The sequence below is a fragment of the Artemia sp. Qi Xiang Cuo genome, chromosome 14 (assembly GCF_049724085.1).
Source record: "Artemia sp. Qi Xiang Cuo chromosome 14, ASM4972408v1, whole genome shotgun sequence".
Lineage (NCBI taxonomy): Eukaryota > Metazoa > Arthropoda > Branchiopoda > Anostraca > Artemiidae > Artemia > Artemia sp. Qi Xiang Cuo.
The window spans coordinates 26,698,857-26,720,519 of NC_142807.1; the positions used below are offsets into that span (position 1 = coordinate 26,698,857).

The following is a 21,663-nucleotide window of genomic DNA, read 5'->3' on the forward strand; positions in this document are numbered from 1 at the left end:
TGGTTCAAAGATGTAAGTCAGTTCGCCCATTCTTAGGGTTTTTAGAAACAATAGCCTCATTTAACTATTCTTTACAAACCTTGTTTCAATACATTATAAAACAAAATTCTGAAGTTTCCAGTTCAGTTAAGTTGTTTAGGAGCAACTTTTCATATTTAACTAGCTTAAATGCTAGTTTAAAATTTATCCCCAAGGAATTCTAACTGTATTTTGCTTTAAATGACCCGAGCTTTGAAAGTCTGAGTGGAAGTTTCTTCAAATATACGTGCATACACATTTTTTGTTCAAAAGTAAATTTTCAGTCCAACACAAAATTGGCAAGTCTAAATCCCTTAAGCCCATTTAAAGGCGGGTTCGCGACCCAGATAATAACAAATATTCTGATTTTGCCTATGGTATGATTGAAGCTTTTTTTTTCAGTTTAGTATAAAAAAAATGGAAATCTGACACACAAATTTTTAAAGTCTGGGATTATAAAAGAGTTTGATACGGTTTTTAATTATTTAGTTCTTAATTCTGACTAATTCCTTTCAGGGACGTGATGCTACTCCCTATTTTGAACAAAATCGAGTTGGAAGAAACGCGATCGACTCAACTGCAGCTCTCACAGATATGGGGAAATACTTATTCCAAGAAAGAAGACTTCCTGTGTATGATATTGCTGTTGCAGTCACAAAGTAAGTGTTTCCCCTAGAACTTCGTTATGGTGCTACAATAATATAAACTTTTTCAAAGCTCTCGAGCTTGAACCTTGTTAAGGTTATTGTCGAAATTATTGCGTGGGACATATCATCTCTTACACAGGATTTTAATTGAGAGGTTGCTGACACTTTGAATGGGGTTGGCTAGAAAAAACAAAATCGGTGACTGTATGGGACATATAAGAAGCTTAGGACTATCATTACAATCTCAAAAGTATCTACAGGAGGGGGGGGGGTTAGGTATGAGAAATGAGCCCCCCTACCCCTAAAAACTAGCATCGTATAAAACAATCAGCATTCAGAAAATAAAAAAAAAACGACCCGCAAGTTGCCGCGTAAAAAATTTAATTTCTCTTCTTTCTCAGATAGTTTACTATGTGTATACTAGTCTTGCGTCTCAAAACATATTCTTGTTGCTTTTGGGTTTCCATCATCTTTCTTATAGACACCATGCCTGTCAGTGATGATCGGAAATAGAAAGCGAAAAAAGATACTTGCCTTCTACGATGCTAGATGAATACGGTTTGACTGGTATTTTACTTTTTTCATTGAACGACCTTCTTCTACCAAAGGTTACGCAGGTCAAAGTTACAACACCAAATTCATCACACCTTCCCTGTATAAGGTAGCATCTTAATGCCTCATTGCTCTGCTTGGCAGTGGCTATTTTTTTCTCATTTATAAATAAATGGCTTCAAAGTACAATCATGCTTCTAATCGCATTTCATTACCAGAAACAATAAGTAATCTGACTATGAAATCAGTACCCTTCCATGCCCTGTTGATTCTACCGAGCAGTGATTTTTATTAGAGTCGGATCATGGATAAAATTACTAAAAAAAAAACTTTAGTTACCAACCAAAAACCATATTGATACATATTGCCAATAACCAAAATGGGAACCTCAGATCAGACGCCTTGGCACCTGTTGTACCATTCGTTTGCCAAGAAAGGGATTTTCTAATTAAATTCATATCTAGTACACACTGATGCAAATACCGAACGTCAATTGTGAACTTAAAAAACAATAAAATGTTTTCTGTCCAAATTTATTACAAAACCTTTAGAAATATGGCTGTGGTAACCATGTAAAGGCTCGTCAAGGATTACATTATATATAATTGGGGATATTAGAGTGAAGATATTCTTAGACCGGGTTGACGGATAAAAAAGCACGTTCTGTACTGGCAGGCAGAAATGGCGGCTCTTTGTCCGAATGAACAGGAAGTGGGAAAAAGAAAAATATTTGCCACCACTTCACCCCTCTCGCTGCAGCTTCACATTAAAAAAATAGAGACGTCAGTCTATTTAAGGCAAGGAGGCTACGCAGTGCAAGTTCATTCAAGAGAAAATTTCAATTTCCTGAAATGAGGCATTGCTAGTGTCGTTGAGTCTGAGCTTTCCAGTAATTTTTTTCAATCTTGCGCCCCATAAAAAAAGTTGAAATGGCGTATGGGCTTACTGTGGAATTATTAAAGAAAAAAAAAGAAAAACAACTTCGAGGAAAAATCCATAGAAACTTTTCCGATCATAAGAAAGTAGTTTCTCGATAAGGCGAAGCAAGGCAAAGATACTCGAGCATTGGGTGATAATGGAGCGGAATTTATCAGCAAAAAGTATCGTTTTAACTATTCTTGTCTTTGTTTTCCCCGAATTTCAACAAATGCTACGTATTTTTTTTATTTGGCTGTTTTACAAGTAAGAGTAAGTAAGTTTTACAATAAGGGTAACTGTGATAAATGAAACACTTAAGGTATAGCTTGCTTATATGTCTGCCAGTTAACTTTTGTCGAGGCATGACTCACATCAGTCAAAAGATGATACATCAAGCTTAACAAACGTCAAACCATTGTTTAAGTTTGGTTTATATTGGAGATAGAAGACTAAGCATTTCAATAGTGGTTCCAATTATATCGAAATAAAGACAATAACATTTGGAATTGAGATAGATAGATAGATAGATAGGTTTATTTTCCATATATCAGTTAAATAATTACATAACAATCTACAAATCCCCACAAAGGCTCCATGGCCTGTAGGAGGGGGATTATGAAAATATCAAATAAACATTAAACAATTAAATGCTTAAGATTTAAACAATATAGACATAACATTAATATTTAAACATATAAACATAAGCATTTGAACTTTTAACATGTGAAGCATTTGCTTCATAAAAAAAAAAAAAAAAAAAAAAAAAAAAAAAAAAAAAAAAAAAAAAACAAGGACGGTTCACTAAATAAACTTTATCAAACTACAGTGAATCAAAACAGACTCCTATCGTTTCTTGATTTATGATATCAATTATAATTTACAAATATGGCTACAAGATAATCTTTTTTCAAAATTTAATTCAAATATAAAGGGGTATTGTATGAAATACTCGTAATGAAACAAAACTATAAATGGCTTTATTTGGTTACAAGAAGAAAAACAATTTGAAATATTCACCTGTCAATTCTAAAACTACGGTAGCTTGAAAAATGTACAAAAAATTAGCCGAAACAATTCACGCACATTTCCAGAATATTCGGCTTAATTTGTTGCTTGTAAAAATGAAGATACCATATAAAAAAAAAACATAAAATAATACATTACCAAGAAATAACTTTGTTTTAAAAGTTGAATTTTCATTGGCTCATTCTTGCTAAATATGTTGCATCCCGGCATATTGAGCGAGACCACTAATTTCTATAAAAAGAAAAAAAAACATCATTTTTGAAAAAAAGAAATATATTAAAATTTAAGCACCTTTGTTGTAACTAGGAAAGTGAAGATACTTATCGGATTCACTTGTTAAGTAAGCCACCCAGAAGCCAAATCGTATGATCACATAAGCATTAAGGAAGATAAATTGCTGGTATTGGGTATGGTGCCATTCATATAGTAGAAAGTATATTCATATTGGCTTTATTTTGCTTGCCTCTTTGAGTCTGGAGAATGCATTGAAGTAAATAATTCCTTAGACACACTGCCTTTCCTCGTAATATTAAAACAAAAAAGAACTATTGAAAGGGTAAAATTTCTTATTCAGACTAATAGGTTATAACCTTTTTTGTGTTTTCATTTTATTTTATTATGGATTGAAGCGCAATTCAGCAGCACATTTCCAGTGTTAAGTCGCTTGAAAACAGAAATAATCTTATTGGGATCTGAATGGCTCGTTTTTCAACTTGATGTTCTGGAATACAATTTAACCCAAGTATGACTGGGACTCTGGGGTTCGGTTATGATGTCGAAAAAGATAAGCTATAAGCTCTTGACATTGAAACTGTATATAATATTGACTTGTTCTTTTGTTTTTCCTGTCTGCATTCACCAGGAAATCGGTCTCTGTCAACAAATACCTTATAAAACTATGACAGTTAATTTGCAAGAACTCTCTTAAAATTCACCATCGGATTTTTTCGTTCACCACAGGTCTGATCTTTGTCGTCGACAGAGAAATGGAAGTTGTTCTCAAGGAACTGCCGGTAAATAATTTGAGAATTGATTGCTATTCGGTGCTGGTATTGTATAAAGGCGGTGGGAATAAAAATAACTTTTCTAAAATATGTTCCCACTTGAACGCATTTTTAAAATAATGTTTGGCTACCTCTCATGGGTCTTAATATCTGCTGTGGAGTTGTTAGCTTTAGTTGCTTTTGTATGTCTTCTAATTTATTTCTTTTATATTTCGCAGATTAGACATGTGCAGACGAGAATTCCCTACTGATGACTGCAACAGAGGGACGGCTGGTAAGTGACTTTGACTGACTTCCCCGGCACAAAAGCACACCATTTTCACTTTTATTTGAATTTTTTGTACTTTTTTAAGATTTAAATAAAAAAAAGTAAACTTATTTTCATTATTTAATTCATTATGGCAGGGCATTATCTAGCCATTATGTAGTTTTGAGTATCTGCACTCAAGCGCAGCCTGATGTAAAATTCTCGGTATATGCATTGTTTTTTTATATCAAGTGCTTACGTTTCCAAGCATTTTTAATATTCATTTAATCCAATTGATTTGATACATTGTCTATAAATTGAAAGGTAGAGAAATTGCTGTTTCTCAATTATTTATCGACACTAAATTCAACAAATCCTGAAAAATATCTTTAATTAGTGGCATTGAAATCCACAATACCGTGTGAATCTCTTATATCAACCCCAGTTTTTTAATTTCACTTTCTTTACGTTCAATGTCGACATATGGCTGTATAGTATATTTATAAACCACTTAGTACCTTTTATTTTCATTATTATGCAATGAAACTTTCTCTATTAATTTAAGTCATCTTTTTTCTGTTAAGCGAGCGACATTTTATTGCATAAACTCTGGCTGGTTGATATTTATCCTAAGTTTTCTTCTTTTCATGTATTTAACGGCCTTTTCCCATTCCTAGCCTAAAAAAAATTTTTTTTTGAATTTTTAAATCTTATAAAGATAGCGAATTTTATTAAGGCTATGATTAATACGACAAAAATCTCACTTACAAATATAATTAAATGACTGAAGAAACATATCATAAAATGATTGTAGAAACGTTTATAGTCAAGAAGATGATAGCAATAATTAGTATAATTTTCTGGTGTGATAATGCTGGATAATAATTGTTATAAATGAAATTTTTATTGCAAAAATTGTACTGCATTTGGTTAGTAAACAAAATCTGTACATGAGCAGGAAAACATTCTTGTAAATATAAGAATCTCAAAATTTTAGTCAATATAAACATTCTGTTGATTTTTGTGATATTTTTTTGGCTTTTAAAAAATAAATTTGATCGTTGAAATTATTTGAAAATAAGCATAAGGTCATTTATTCCATACTATTACACACAATTGTTCATGCGCTGTCACTTTTGTTTACTCTGTCTTTTCTTTCAATGACCTCATAAAATAACAACCTTTACTGACAATTTCACTATAGAACAGTTTGACATCGTGGTTACAAAACTTGTTTACCTACTAGTAACTGACGTTGACGCTGACAAATACAGATTAATTGTAACTAAAGTGACTAACTATTATTAAGACCTCAAGTCACGCCCCTGAGAAGAAGGAGTACATCTCATTGCTACTAGTTAGGAGATAAAATAAACTTACACTCATTATTTTATTACTTATCTGAATACTAAATTTAACTATTTAATTAAAAAAAAAAAAAATTATATGATTCAGTTAAGCTAATAGAAAAAAATTGGAACGACTTGCTGAAAAAAAAAGAAGCAAAAACATATCTTAAAACCAAATTTCGAAGATGGCAGTTTGAAGTCAAAACACTAAATTTAATTTACAAAAACTCTTTTACTGGTATGATTATTTTGCTTAAAATTGAGAAAGCAGTGGTGTCAATTCACGAAGATGTAGGGAGGAGATGTTAAATGTATTTTCATTGTCGTTTTTCCAATCTTTGCAATGAAAATACCAAAAAAAGTCACTTTCAATGACCCCCTCCCCCCAAAAAGGATATATTTTAAAATATAGAGGGCAATGAAACAAATTTAGGGGACACATCCCCCGCCCCCGCCTAATTGACACCACTACAAAAAAGATAGAATATGAATAAAAATATTTTTTATCAATACATTAGCTAGGAAGTGACTTTTTTTGTAAAGAAAGAGGTATCCACATTTCTAAATTGCTCGTGTGGTTCCTAAGAGGAATGAGGAAAGTTACTGGTAAAGTGTTTCGTTGAAAATTTTTCCAATAGATCTCTAAAATAGTCCTTAAAAATAACTTGTTTCGGTAGTCCGTGGCATTATCTATTCGTCCTTAAAAAAAGAACTTATCTATAATTATAGAAGTAGGAGTGGGATTAAGTTACGTCAATAGCCCATGCCTCCTGGATATGACCATAAATATAAACAAATGATTATAAATGTGGTGCAATTATTCTATGATTTCTTTCTGCAATTGAATTGAAATAGACAGCTACAGCTGAACATAATACTGTAAATTGAGAAAGTAAATAGTTCTTCCCATCAGGCCCTCTAAACGCAAAGGCCCAATGAAGACTTGTCTGGAGGGCCAAATAATTAAGAGACCCTAAAAGTATAGAGATCTATTCTGTTTTGGTACTTTAAGTTAACCTAAGTAACATTTAAACTTGGACCCAGAGAACTATCTCATCTGGTGGCTCTTTTCACCATAAAAACTGACCCGATTTTCACGTTTGCCAATCTTTCTTCCTCTTTTCTGTCCTATAACTAGACTATAACTATATAGCTATAACTATAACTAAATGTCCTATAACTATAGGGTGACAACTTTAACTCTCTATGGTTTATCTGCTTGGTTTTTGAGGTTTGGTTTGCATGTTTATGTAAATATTGGTGCTTCTTAGAATATCTACCCAAGGTTAATGTGTTCAAACCTTTCTTTTTAATAATGATCACTGATGGTATCCCCTACCTTTTGTGTTTTTGAGGGTGTACAAGTAACTCACCCCGTTCAAGTCAACACATTCAACTCAAACCTCATCTAAATGAACCCTTTTTAACTCATCTCCCATTGAGATCAACTCTGTGCTACATGACCTCATTTAACTCGACCCGTTTTGAATTGGAAAAACCTATGGAGAGAAAATCGAGACCAAAGGCCTCAGGGATTTCATATAGAAGTAGCAAAAAGAGAAATTGAATTACAATGATTCTTAGTAAATTTAGTAATTTTAGTGATTTTAGTAAGTAATAGGGTAAGTTTTCAGCAATTTAAACCTCGCATAGTTTTATTTTCAATCCCTTTTTGTCACATTTCAATCTCAATCTTGTAAAATTTGTTTTACCAGTTTCTTCTTTTATTTATTTTTGAAGTTACAACTTTTGTCCTTTCGTTTTCTGAAGTTTTTAAGCAATATAGTCAAAGATTTATTCCTACTTCTTGCGGGGTAAATTGTAATTTCTGAAACTGCCAAAGTTGGTCCTCTCGTGATTTAGAGTATTTGCTAATTTTTTTGAGGGGCATCATATTGGGGCTTGCACGTATATCATGGTTTTGAGCCCTCTTTCCAATTTCTTACTGCTTATTTTATTTTATTCGCGCGTAATTTTCTTAAAAGCTTCTTCTTCTATTAGCTATTTCCTGGAAATCCTACTTGGTATTTTTTTTTATTATTATTTTTTTTTAGTCTTTCGTTCTGCTACCCTTGTTCCATAATTACCATTTTAATTTATTAGGCTCATGGACTTTCTAATTAGGAGCAAACAACGGTATTTATTTGTTTGTTTTGTTTTTTTAGGTTTTGCCTATGTTGGCGGTGCATGCGTTGTTAACAAACGTTTGGAAAAGGTTAATAGCGTCGCCATTGTTGAAGACACTGGAGGATTTTCTGGGATTATAGTTGCAGCGCATGAAGTCGGTCACCTGTAAGAATACTTTTAATTTTTTTTAGCCTTTTAAGGGAAATAATATGCTACTAAAGTATGTACAATTTTTTGTCTTTTTTAAAATAGAATATCGATTTTCCTACATTTTAGTTTTTCTTTTTTTATTCTGAATTACTTATTTTGCGTCTCGGGAAGAACAAATGCAGGAATTGTACAATAAGGTTTTTAGTCAATTCAGTAATTCACAAAAATTTAGAGGTGGGCAAATTGTATTTTTCAAAACCTAAGAATTTTTCTTTTTTTCAGTTGTTGACCGGAAATACCAAAGAAGACATTTTTCAATGAAAATACCCACAAAAAAAAGTATTTTTCAATATCTAGGGTGAAGGTGCGCAAAAAAAATCTTGAAAAAAACGTGGCTTCCCACGCTTCCCCATCCCCCCCTGATGCCACTGAGGGCATGTCTCACAATTTATTCTACCCGTAGTCTATTTAGAATAACTGGCACTTAGCGCAGAAGTCTTGAAGATGTAACTTTGTAAACCTGGGTGACATAAATGATATAAGAACTGAATAAAATTTAGGTTATGTTAGCTAAACTTAAGCATCATATACTAAATCTACAATCAAACGGAAGACGGATCAAAGGACATTGGCAAAGCGACGCAAGACATGGACAACCTATTGACATTGGACCTATCCTTAGCTGGTTGCTTGTCTTAACTCAACGGGAATTTTCGCGGCTTTCTTTGACCTATGGAGAATATACCATTTAGATACACAGGTGGTCTCAAAAGCTGATGTCCATTTAGCCAGTTAAATGGCGATTTGGGTGTGTTTGATGTTGCTGACAAGAGAAAATCAAACAAAAATATTACTGATGTCATTAACATCTATGACATAGAGAGAAAACTATAGAAGCAGTCTGGAAGCATCACACCTCTGTGATCATTCATCATGACCTCATCTCTTGTCTAATCTTTTGGTATTTCCACAGTACCTACTATCCAGGTACCTAGGCTTTTTCGAACAAGTTTTTTAAACAGTAAAATTAATTCACCAATAAAATTAATTTGTCTGAATTTGGGTAACTTGTCTATTCTAGGTTTGAATATCAGGAATATTTCACTATCAACTTTTATCAATCAATTGGATTAAAGGACATAACACGAGTATTATTATGGGAATAACTGCCTTAAGGAAGCCATATATCTGTGGCCAGGATACTTTTTGTCTTTTCAAATATGAAAAAAGTATTCCCTATACATTTGTGTCTTTGCTTATGGAAATGTCTTTTGCAAATAAGCTGAAAAATAGTCCGTATTCTAACGCGTATGAAAAGAAATCCATTGTTACATTACCAAAAAACATAGGACAAAAAATGATGTATCTTGTGCAACTGTTTACGTCCCTCTATTTCCCTCGGGAACCCGCTCTTTGCCCAAATCCCCTTTGCCCAAACTGCTCATTTAGATATTTAGGTATTTAGACACTAGAAATTTTAGATTAAACATTAGACATTTAGATACAAAACTTTGTGCTTTTTGTTTGTGCTTCTCGATTTCTTTGGTGTATTTAATTGGGGAAATACACCTGGAACTCTAAATACCTTTAAAAACTCCAAAAATAAGCCTCAGACTTTTGCATTCATCTTACAAGTTTTGATAACAACTTTGTTTCAGTCTTGGTTCAGTCCATGATGGATCTCCTCCTCCCAGCTATTTGGGAGGACCAGGGGCGACACGCTGTCGCTGGGAAGATGGATATATTATGTCGGATCTTCGTCACACTGACAGGGGATTCCGGTGGTCTCCGTGCTCCGTTTCTCAATTTCATCACTTTTTAAAGTAAGTAAAAGCTTTACTGTTGCTTACATTGCACACATAAGTACGTTCATTGGTCCACCAATTAAAATGTAAAAACGTGTAAAAAATAAGTCAAGGTGCAAGGTGTTTTTTTTTACAGCTGAAAAAAGTTTGGAGGGATATTAAGCTAAGCGTTTGAACTAAGACCAAGATACCAAAAGTCGGGGTAATGACAGTGGTCAAGCATAGCCCTGAAACTTGGCTGTTTCGAAAAGTTGAGAAAGGTGTGCTATATTTTCCATAGCAATGGCCTAGGGTTGTTGCAAGTCACTTGTTTGAATGACCGAATATATAAGAATAAGCTGAACGAAAAATATGACTTGGTACCACTTTCTTAGGCTATGAGGAAAGAAAGACCAACATAGTTGCGTCATGTTTTACAGAAAAAGGATGATAAGTTTCCATAATTCGTGCTTTTTGAAAATTCGTCGGGGACCCAGGCAAAAGCTGGTGGGAAGTGGTCATTAGTAAGGAATCTGATGAAGTATGAACTTCATGAAAAGTAGTAAATGGTGAACCTCTGGATAAAGGGGACAGAAGAGGTGGTGTGTTGCTATCAGATGGCTTGAGGCTAACAACAAAAGCACGAAGAACAACAGGGAAATCTTTTTGTAAGACAGTGAAGATAATTTGAAGGAATTTTCGGCCCTACGTCCAAGGGCTGTCCTCAGCAAAACAAAAATATATAAAAGAAAAAAGACTCACAACAATTTTTTTTTGTTTATTTGTTTTTTAAAATTTTTATATTTTAATTTTCGGTTTGATTGGTCGCATGTTGTTGTGAGTCTTTTTTCTTTTATATATTTTTTTTTTATGAGGACGGCCCCTGGACATAGGGCCGAAATATTTATCAAATTATCAAAAGATTTCCTTATTGTACTTCGTGCTTTTGTTGTTTGTTATGGAAAGGCAGTGTGGTCTTCGTCACTGTTTTCGGCTTGAGGCTGTTATGAGTCGTTAGTGGTAGCAGTAGTAGAAGCTGCCAAATGCACTTTGGACCATTCATTACACTCAAACACACTGCTAAAGATCAAAATATTTTTGGCAGTATTTATACCAGCTGATTGATGCATTAAAATGAAACCTAGTAACAAATTTCCCCACTTTTTATCGAATGAACTTGACCAAATTGGTCTCTGAATAGCTCATGTTGTGAAAACAAGCTCAAGATAATTTACATCGCTTTTGTGAAGGGCTTTACAATCTTTCAGAGTTAAAAACACACAAAAGGCACACTTTCATCTAAGTGACATAATACTGTTAGAAATAACAAGCCGAATCAAATTTTAGTTACAACTAGACCCCTAGACCAATTGCTATTGGAAGTCGTAAAATCAAATTATGTGTGTGATTCACTTGTCTTGAATAAATTTAACACTTAATGATAAAAGTCCTGAGGATTTTTGAAACTTTTCCTTTCATTAATCAGTGTAAATAAATTATCAGAATTACTGATTTTCAGGACCCACCATAAACCAGAACTAAATAGTTAATATTATTTGATTACCACGCACTTTGAATGGCAATCTATGAAAATTCGAAGAAGTGCATTATGCACTCTTACGCTTAGGTGGCTGGGGGCCGGGTATTCCGATTTATTTTAAGCGAATGTAACAGCCAGTCATTTTTAATTATTAAAAGATAAAATTTCCCCCAATATTCGTCAATAATATACTAATGAAAGATGGTAGTATTTCATAGTCCTTTAATTAATGGCTCCTAATATGGAAAACTTTATGAACAAGCTGTTATCCATGAAAGGGAAAAGGAGAAAAAAAAAAGATTAATCGATTGACTAAAATGTAACTCACATGCATAATATACGTGAGAAAGATCCTAAAATATTCAATACTTAAGTATATTTACAGCTACTAATGTCATCGCTAATAATATCATAACTGCGAAACAGAATTAGCATATATCGCCCTATAGAAACTGCAAGAAACCAGTGCTGACACGGAACAGTATTTTAAAATAGCAACTGTTTAAAACACTTATATCTTTAGCAGTGGCCTTCGTAATAAAGAAAGAAAATGGAAGAAAGGATATTTTTAGAAAGAACTCGTGTTTAGATACATATCTCCCCTCCCCCACCCAAATGTCCCTGATATGCCAAAGGGCACTCTACATAATAAAACTACTAATGTAAATATTTGTGCCCACTTTGATAAATTTTATCAAGCATTGTTTAGAAGTTTCGGTTTTGCTAAAAGCAACTCAATCTCCAGAAAAAAAGAGCGAGATATAACCACCAAGGGTTTGAAATGCCCAACGTGAGTCCAGTATCAAAATGAAGGCTAAAGATTAAAAATTCCTATATAAACATAGGATAATATAGCTATAGAAAAAGAAGTCTAAACGCACAGAGTTTGGTCAAGAGAAAAAGAGGGATTACTTTCATAGAATTTTGTGCCAAAAGTTTTTGTTTTTTTTTGTTAATGTCTCTGGTATATTTTTATATGCCAATCACATTTTTCCTTAAGCGTGTGTCAGAGAAGGGAAGCCAAATAGCCCTGCCTTATCAAGGCCAATTGATTTTCCAGTTTTCACTGTGTGGGATTCTAAGCCAGCAAATAGACTGAAAAGTTAAATTTGCCCTTATTGGTTCTCCTGTCTGAAATTTTAGACTAGAAAAACAACGGAAAGTTTAAGAATCACAATGTTTTACAAGTAGTCCCTCTGTTTCTCTGTGATTTGGTAGCCACCACCTTTTAAACTGAATGTACAGTTTTGAGACATAGCGATTCAACTTTATGCCAACTAAAATTGTATTTTTCGAAGGTTATTTAAGGAAATTACTTAGCGCTAACCAGGTATTTTTTGTGTTTTCTGCGGATCATTTTGTTTGCTCTTAAAATTTGGTTTTCTTTTATTTGCCTTGCTGAGTGATATTGAAACTCACCCTTTCAAAATCTCCCAATAGAAGGCTCTACTTTAGAGATGGCAAGTGTTGTCTATACTTGCGTAAGTGCTTTACTTTGTACTGAAATAGGGCAAAAATAAAGGTTCCTCCTATAAAATTTATAAACAATTGGGGCCGGAAAGATTCAAAGGCAGGGCTAAGTGTAGTAAGTTGTTTCATGTTTCCCTTCTCACGAAAGTCTTTGCTTGTATCCGTTCGTACACTTTGTCGATCTCTTCGATAATTTCTTTGTGCTAAAAATATTTATTTATAATCAAAAAAATTAGTTTTGGTTGTGGCTATTCAAAAGACTGCATATTAAACCGTACTGAGTTTACGTGAGAGCTGAATAACTGAACAATGTATTTCAGGTTTTTTTCACTGTTTTTCTCTAGCGGTGTTTATGAAAATGGATTATCTTAGGTATCAATGATCCGATAAAAAAAACCTTTGAAATCAAACCATCTAATTTCCAGACATTCTGTAAGCAAACACAGAAAATATTTCACATTAAGAAAAGAAAGATACTCCTGAATATTCAAGAACGTATCCAGGATTTTATTTCGGGGGGAGGTCACAATTTTTTTTAAACGCATCAAAATTTGTTTATGTTCATTTTTGTTATGTTTTTACGAATCGAACAAACATTTCGGGGGGGGGCGGATTCAAGCCCCCTTACCCCTCCCCCTGGATACGGCCTTGTGAACATCGTATGAACTAAATGCGACAGAAAAAACTGATTGAAATAATATAGTACTCATGGGCACCCATATGGGGGAGGGGGCAGAGGGGAGCTCCAGCCCCCCTGGCTGAATGATGCTGCCTTATATTTTTTTTTTAGATTTCTAATATACAACATTAGAAGTTCCGATTAGACCAGGTAAGCCCTCCCCCTGGAATTCAGCTTATGGGCGCCCATGATAGTACTTGCTCTGTTTGAGGGAGCGGAGTGTAAGTCAACTATTTGAAATATCATCACGTGACACCTTTGAGTTACGACACCCAGTTTTACTCTAACTATTTGAGTGAAATGTGTGTTAAAAGAAGGAAAAAACGGCCAGTTCTCGTTTCCATTTAAGTTTAAGTTTTGTTAAAAACTTTTATTTGAAATTGTAAGAAGATTGAACTGTTGAAAATTGAGAATCATTAAATATAATTGCTTTGTGAGAAAATTGTACTTGCTCAATTTTATTGCGGACTGCCTCTTTCAAAAAGGTTATAAAGAATATAATATGTACTGAAGCCACGCCTCCAATAACTTTTATGATTAGTTCGTCATGAAGTTTAGGCTAAAGTCTTATAATTTATTGCTATAGTTTGAGCAATAATATGCTGGTAATTGCTTGTTACCAAATTAGCTCCACGAAAACAACAAAATTCAAAATTATTTGCTAAAAATAAATTTGGCAGAGGAGCAAAAAAAAAAATAACTACCTTAATGGTTACAGACTTTTTAGTCGTAGGATCAATGTACTTAAGGCTACTAAAACAATTTTAATTTTTCTCAAGCAGTAGCCAAGGAGGGATCACGTATACCCACACACAGATATATGATTAACAAATTTAGCTCACGTATCATATGCAAGTTAAATTACAAACTTAATTATACATAGTAAATCCTACTGAGAAAACCAACTTCGTTCTTCCACATAATCACAGTTTATACTAGCATATAATTTATGGTAATAATACAATGCTATTGCTGAATAGACACTTTATCGTGTTTACATTTTAATAACTGAACATTTATTTTGTCGGGTGGTGTGCTATTGTGATTTTTATGGCCCACTGAAGTTGTACTCAGCGTTTGACAATGAGCTATTTTATTCAATTTTTATGCTTAATCAGTTTATTTTTGATGAAATGACGAGTCGCCGGCAGCCAATAAAAACATTCCTTTAAAATAGACTTTTCGGAAAATTCTCATTTTAGCCGGCATTTCAGAGAAGAAATCAATGCCGTTAGACGCCAAACCAAATATTTTGGGGAAATTCAACACAAACCAAGTGGATTTCATCTACTTATAAAATTATTCTCATTGTAGAAGTTCTCCTAAACGTAAAAATCTTCCGTACTTTCCAATTATATGGGCACATTGGCTATAGACAGTCGAATGCACAGTTCATATAATTATCCAGTAAGCTTATCGCAGATCATTTCTGGTCTTCGTTCTTGGTGCGAACAAAAAGCTCCTCCCACTTCTTTCTGCATTAGCGGGTTAGTCTGTTTCCGATTGTTTCCAACAAAGTGCATTATTCGTAATAGCGGGTTTCCACTTGTTTCCGATTCGATCACAGTCTGAATTATCTACCCGTGAAAAGATCTGATTCCGCTTGTGTTTTTATACGGAAAAACGTTCTCTGGAGCACTCGCACCTTGGTCCGGGTTTTTATAATGGGTGAGATAGGGAAAGATCATACTGGATAATTATATAAACTGTGGTCGAATGAATGCAGTGATGGAGACTCGTAAAGCGCGTAATTATTATCTAAATTGATCGAAGAGCGTGGTTTCTCATTGAATTTACAATATTTAAACTGTTGTTTTTTGGGGTTTAGGGGGAGAAAAAGGTACCTAGGTTAGATTAGGTTACGTATTTAATATATGCAATGGTTTATTCCCCCCCCCACCAAATATATGGCCCAAATTTGTTTATAAAATATTATATATACATCCTATTTTATTTTATTTCATTAGCATTAACCAAACTTGATTTTTTAGAAGTGCCCATATAATGGGAAAGTACCAAATCTTCTTTAGCATAGTTTGTTACCTGGTCATGTTCAAGCTGAACCTAATTTGTCATTATCTGCTTCTTCTTAAAAGTTAACTTTGATTTCTACTACAAAGTTGAGTTTGTCGAAAAGCCTATTTAATCCTTGTCTTCAGAAATTAATAATGGAAATTAAAACCAATGGTGTCCTAAAGGTCACCTGCCTTGAAAGCGTGAATATTATATATTAATACACTTACTCACAAGCTAAGTCCATCAATTATTTTGCTTAAGTACTATAAATACACGCCAAGTCTGGCTTAAGTTTAAGTGAGAAATTGAAAAAGACCGTATACGCCCTTTATACATCTTAGACGTGTTAAAGGTTGTAGATTCAGACTTGAATTTCTTAGAATGGTATAAGTCAGGATTTGGTATGAAGTCTAGAATTGGGAATGTTGAGAAGGAAACATTTTAAGAAAACATTTCTTTCTTCGTAATGTGCAAAACAATTGTTACTAACATATTTTGACTGCTATTCTACTATACTTTACCCCCACCCCCTAATGTGCAAATAAATTGCCCAAATTATATATTTCCCAAGCATCACTCTTGTTTTTACCCGTCTACCTGTAAATCCCTTTCTCGAAAAAATGCTTATTGTCAAATCTGGATTTCCGTCTTCGAAATTAAACAGTCTAATGTAAACTGTCAATAGTCGGGGGCGTCATTTTTGCAAGGGGCAAAAGATTATTATATAGCCTATAACCCTTGACCATCCGGATACGGACCCCTCTTGCCCTCCCCCTCCCTCAATAAAAATGCTGGAGCTACGCCCCTGTCAATAGTTAATCAAGTTAGGTTATCTTTCTCTTCGATTTTTTTTAGGAACTGTTAGAGAAAATTTCAAATTCTGCAAAATTGACTGAGCAAGGAGGACAATTCTTTTCGTTTTTCTATGAGATCAAATTTGCTCATTTAATAGTCCATTGGATTATATAGGAAATCACTACTAATGTTTATGTTTTGAATTAATACTTCAAAATAGTAGTGAGGGCTGTACTTCTATACTGGCAGCTAATCCTTTCCAGTAATACTTTCTAAATTCTGATAGTTCGGGTTTTTCTATTAGATTCATGACAATTTGTTTTCTTATCACGACTCTTACAAGTAGCTTAAAATGTCTAGCTTGTCTCTGCTATTTCCGACGGTAAAAAAAAAAAAAAAAAAACCAGTTAGGACCTGTTTTGAAATGAGTCTCCAACCAAAGATTTTTAAATGTTGTGTCCATGCAGGTTCAAGCCTTATAGAAAAAGTTGTAACGTAAGTGAAAATTCCAATTGAAGCTTTTTCTTGCCACTCGGTAGAACAACTTAAATCCTTTAGTGTCCACAATAAAATCATAATATAGCATAACTATAACGTAACTTACTGATCGTGTCTTTTTTATTTTCAAGGATAAAGTAAGTAAGTTAGTTTATTTATAACCCGCAATATAAAATAAATGCGGAGTAAAAAATAAAAAACAAAATAATATTATCCACATGGAAATAATAAGAAAAATATAACATAAATAACATAACAATATTTATAAATCTCTAATCTGAAAAAAAAAAATAAGTGAGGGGGTCACTGGCATATATCTTCCTTGGAGTATTGGTCCTCAGGTCCTTAGCGATGTTGTCAAACAGCACTAGAGGGTCGATAAGTCCAAAATGAGAAATAATCTTGTGATTTCTTTACCACCTTGGTAAATATAGCAGGAATTTACAATAATTAAAATAGCCTCTCCTTACCTGAAGACAGTCTTTTTTGCACATTAAAGGCTGCAATCAGGAAAGAAAAGAATTGTAGGAGAACAAAAACTATGGTAAAGTTTACATAAGCCTCGGCGGCTGTACCTCCCCTTATTAGGCAAGATTTTACCATATAAGAAGCGAATACACTGTAGAGAACTAGTAACGAAAGACGAGCATATAGTCGAAAGTGTATCAGAAAAACTAATCCCAAGGCATTTCAACTTTGAGACACACTCGAATAGCATTGTACACAAACGTAAAGGAGGAGCAGGGTTAGAAATATTAAAACACAGAAACTCGCATTTTGAAGCATTTATAGGAACTCGAATCATACTCAAAGCGTTATTGAGAACCTTTAGATTTTTTGTGAGGCATGACTAAGTAGCAGAAGATCATTAGTATAGACAATTTGACTAACAGCAGCATTTTTTAACAATACTAAAGGTGACAGTTTTCGCAAACAGCCCGCAAGCGCAGTTTGAAAATATATGGAGACAGCACACCACCTTGCCTGACTCCCTTCTTTGTGCCAAACTGCAACTTCACGATCTTTATAGTGAATATGCTTCAAGTAAGGGCTTAGAATTATTTATTCCGATTTCGGGTTCTATTTTTCAATATTGAATATATATTGTTTTAAAATTAAAGTCGTGACATCGAAGCAATGCTGATTCCATAAGAAAATTTGATGCTTCTTTAAAAGTTTTTATATATACCCCCCCCCCCTCTCCGAAGAAAAAAAACCTCCGAACAAATGTCCTGGATATGCTCTTGCATCAAAGGCAAATGAAAAATTTAATCGCGGTGGATAATATGATGACAAGGGTTGAGTAAAGCCCGGTTCCCTCGTCTGCTTAGCTAGACATCCAGCTCTAGCCATCACCACTACGGAACAATCAGGACAACTTATAAAAAAAAGAAGCAAACTATAATGATAGATAACAGTTATGCCTAGACATTGATGTCTAACTAAAAATGCATGTGAAATGGGCTTAAGCTGACTAGACTAAGATAGTGATGGAGTATTATCAACAGTTCTCTCGTGGGTGCCAAGAATTGACGTCAAAAGTGTCCTTGCAATGTCTGTCTCGTCAGTTATTCTAATATGCTTCGTGCATGATTAAGAAATGATTGGAGAGAACTCGGTACTTTTCCATTATATGGACACCTATAAAAAGTCGAGTTTGGTTAATGCAAATCAAATAAAATAAAATAGGATGAATATATAATAGTTTATAAACAAATTTGGGCTATCTAATTGCACATTAGGGTGGGGGTGGGGGGGTTTCGTAAAGCATTGCATATATTAAATACGTAACCTAACCTAGGTACCTTTTTCTCCCCCTAAACCCCAAAAAACAACAGTTTAAATATTGTAAATTCAATGAGAAACCACGCTCTTCGATCAATTTAGATAACAATTACCCGCTTTACGAGTCTCCATCACTGCATTCATTCGACTGTTTATAGCCTAGGTGTCCACATAATGGGAAAGTACCGAGAACTCCTATTTTACCTTAGTAATATTTTAATTTCTATCCTTCCATTGAATGAAAAAACTGAAATAAAATAATTGCTGCACTATTACATCCAGATAATCCTCATGGATCCTCAGAACTTAATGGTTGTACTATTGAAGGACTTTCTTATTAAAATGTATAAAATCAAGATCTAGAAACTAAATGAATTAGGATAAACAAAAAATGCCAAAACTTTAAAGCCGATAAACTGATAAAAGATCGGATAAGGGAGGGTTGTTTTTTTCAGAGAGAGGGGTCTAGTATCCCTAAATTCGAGATGTATCTATATTTCATGACATTTATAGAAAATCTTGCGAATAATTATAGTGCTTCACCTAAAAAATATTCACGCAGAATAGATTCACCCTGATCTATCATTTCAGAAGCAAATTGTTAAGTTCAGTCCAATTGTAATTATAATTATATATTGTTTGTACTCTTAGTGGAGACACCGCAAGCTGCATGTATAATTCACCACATGAAGACGCGGTTTTGCCTCGAGTATTACCTGGGAAACTCCTAAGCTTGGATGCACAGTGCAGAATGGATAGAGGAACTTCTGCTTGCTTTGTAAGTTTTTTTCTGCTTCTTTTCTTTCTACTTTTAAGTACTGATGCCATCAAGGTAAATATATTCATCTATTATAAGTATCTTAGATGAGAAAAAATAATCTTTTAAGAGTAACTTGAGAGAGTCATTGAAATTTAATTTTGGTTCTCAGCCATTTGAAGTTAAGCTAAAATCAACCACGGTGGTTTTCGAGAGGTTCGCTTTTCAAATCGATTGGCGAAATAAAACAGACAGCGGATCAAAACAGAATAAAGAAGATGGTACATTTGTCTAGATTATAATACATGAACTGTTTTGGCGGATGTTTGGACTGTTTGGCCCTCCCCCCAATATTTCTCTGGCGCCCTCATTCCGTGTCTTTTCTGTTTTTCAATCTTTTTTATTAAACTTGTCAATTTGGTATTATTGGTGCCCTTATCACGTTGGGCCCCTCCCGAGATTTTGCTCTAGATCGGCCCTTGAACTGTTTGCCAGAAATGGCATGCAACACATTTTCTAAGGGCTGAAGCGGACGTCCTTCTTAAAAAAAAATAATGGCCAGTTTTTTTTTTATTATTTTGGGGTGTTGAACCTGTATCTTTAGAGAAAATGTTTACAAAAACAGAGATACTAAAGATTCTAGATTTAACAATGCATTAATTTTCTGCTCTCTGAAATTTAAAAATTTAAATGGCATTCAAAGCCCTATTAGCTTGAGCTTTTATCTAACTAATTTAGAATGATTTAGTAAAAAAAATGCCTATAATGTAAAATTACGGTGCAATTATATTATTATTAGGAGTAATAATTATACAAATTCTAAGGACCGAAATAAGGCTTTTAATTCCAAAATTGTCTGATGGACTGGTATTTATTTACAGATTTCTAGAAGGTGATCTGAGATAATCAAGTTAAATAAAAGATCTGAAGACTTACGTGAGAAAACATAAGCTACTGTGTTCTCACTGAAGTCACTCGCAATTATGTATAGAAATAATTCTGTGGCGCTCAATTGTAGTAGTATCAGTTTTATATTTAGATATTGTTTTTTTTATATTACTTTAAGTTTTAGATCTTATTTAATTTTAGGTTTTATAGATTATTCTAGATTTCATCTTTGTTCTTCGGATACATTTAGCGTTGAAGACGCCTTGTTTTATACAGATGAAATATCCACGTCATTTCTGCTAGTCTTTTCCGCATCGTTTTAGCTAGCATTTTCCTTCTATTGACCGTAGTCCCATCTGTTTTTTCATCTTGAGATTTTTTTTATCACGGTTTTTTAATAAAATTGAAAAAAATAAAACACAACACTGAAGTCAATCAAACACTTAAATACATCCCTGTTTGTTAATTCCCAATTTATATAAAATCACTGTCTATATAATCCATATAATAAGTGAGCAGTGAAAAGTTAGGGTTTTGAACTTTAACAGTGCAAACGTGATGACAAAAACATAACTGCTAATTATTGTATTCCTTTTCCTTTTTAGAAAGATGATCGGGTTTGTGCTCAGCTTTTTTGCTTTGATGCATCTTCAGGCTACTGTGTATCCTACCGACCAGCTGCCGAAGGCTCCCTCTGTGGTGATAATCATGTAAGTTTTTATTCTCTCCATTCAGTTTAGAAGATCAACCGCTAGAACTTGAAGAAATGAACTGGAATACAGAGCTTTAAGACTTTGTCTGTTTTCTAGTACAGATATTACACATTATATAACTATAGGACTCAGTCTGAGTAATGCAATCCCCAACAAGATAGATGTTATTCTAGGAAGGAACCGTGTTGTCTTGCGATGGGATTGCTGCTACAAGCCGCTTATACAAGCGAGCTGCAGCAATTCTTCTACAAAAAATAGTTTGTGTCTCTGCTGTTTATGCTTCTTTTCTTTAACTTTTTGTGCTTAAAACTTTATCGTTGCTAATTTACAATATTTGACGTAAATTAAAGACCTGTTTTTATTACAGATTTGTGTAGCTGGCAAGTGTGTCATTGATAATGACAATGCAATACCTGACTATTCAGAAGATGCGCATTCGTTCTTAAGGAAATCAGAACCAGCCCAAGCAGCAACACAAGCTGTATACCATTACACAAAAGCACCTACCAAAACAACAACTACAACCAAAAAACCAACAACAACCTCTTGGAAGAAGTACAACTATCATTCATCAACCCCATCTTCTGGATTAGCAACAACAACTCAGTAAGTTATAATTCTTTGAATAGTGCCGAAGTGTTATGAATCTAAAAATGAGTTAGCTCTCTAATGGGCACTATTCTGGTGTTCCACTAAACCT

The 21,663-nt window shown here is 33.8% G+C and overlaps 1 protein-coding gene across 1 annotated transcript in view; it reads left to right on the forward strand.

Moving 5' to 3' along the window:
• sona (sol narae metalloprotease) overlaps window positions 1–21,663 on the forward strand; it is a 73,471-nt gene that overhangs the window by 47,447 nt on the left and 4,361 nt on the right. Inside the window, exons 9-15 of the mRNA XM_089100740.1 lie at window positions 535–677; window positions 4,384–4,439; window positions 7,927–8,053; window positions 9,697–9,861; window positions 19,257–19,383; window positions 20,856–20,960; window positions 21,331–21,569. Of these exons, the coding sequence (XP_088956866.1) occupies window positions 535–677; window positions 4,384–4,439; window positions 7,927–8,053; window positions 9,697–9,861; window positions 19,257–19,383; window positions 20,856–20,960; window positions 21,331–21,569 (962 nt within the window). The remainder of the gene's footprint in view (window positions 1–534; window positions 678–4,383; window positions 4,440–7,926; window positions 8,054–9,696; window positions 9,862–19,256; window positions 19,384–20,855; window positions 20,961–21,330; window positions 21,570–21,663) is intronic.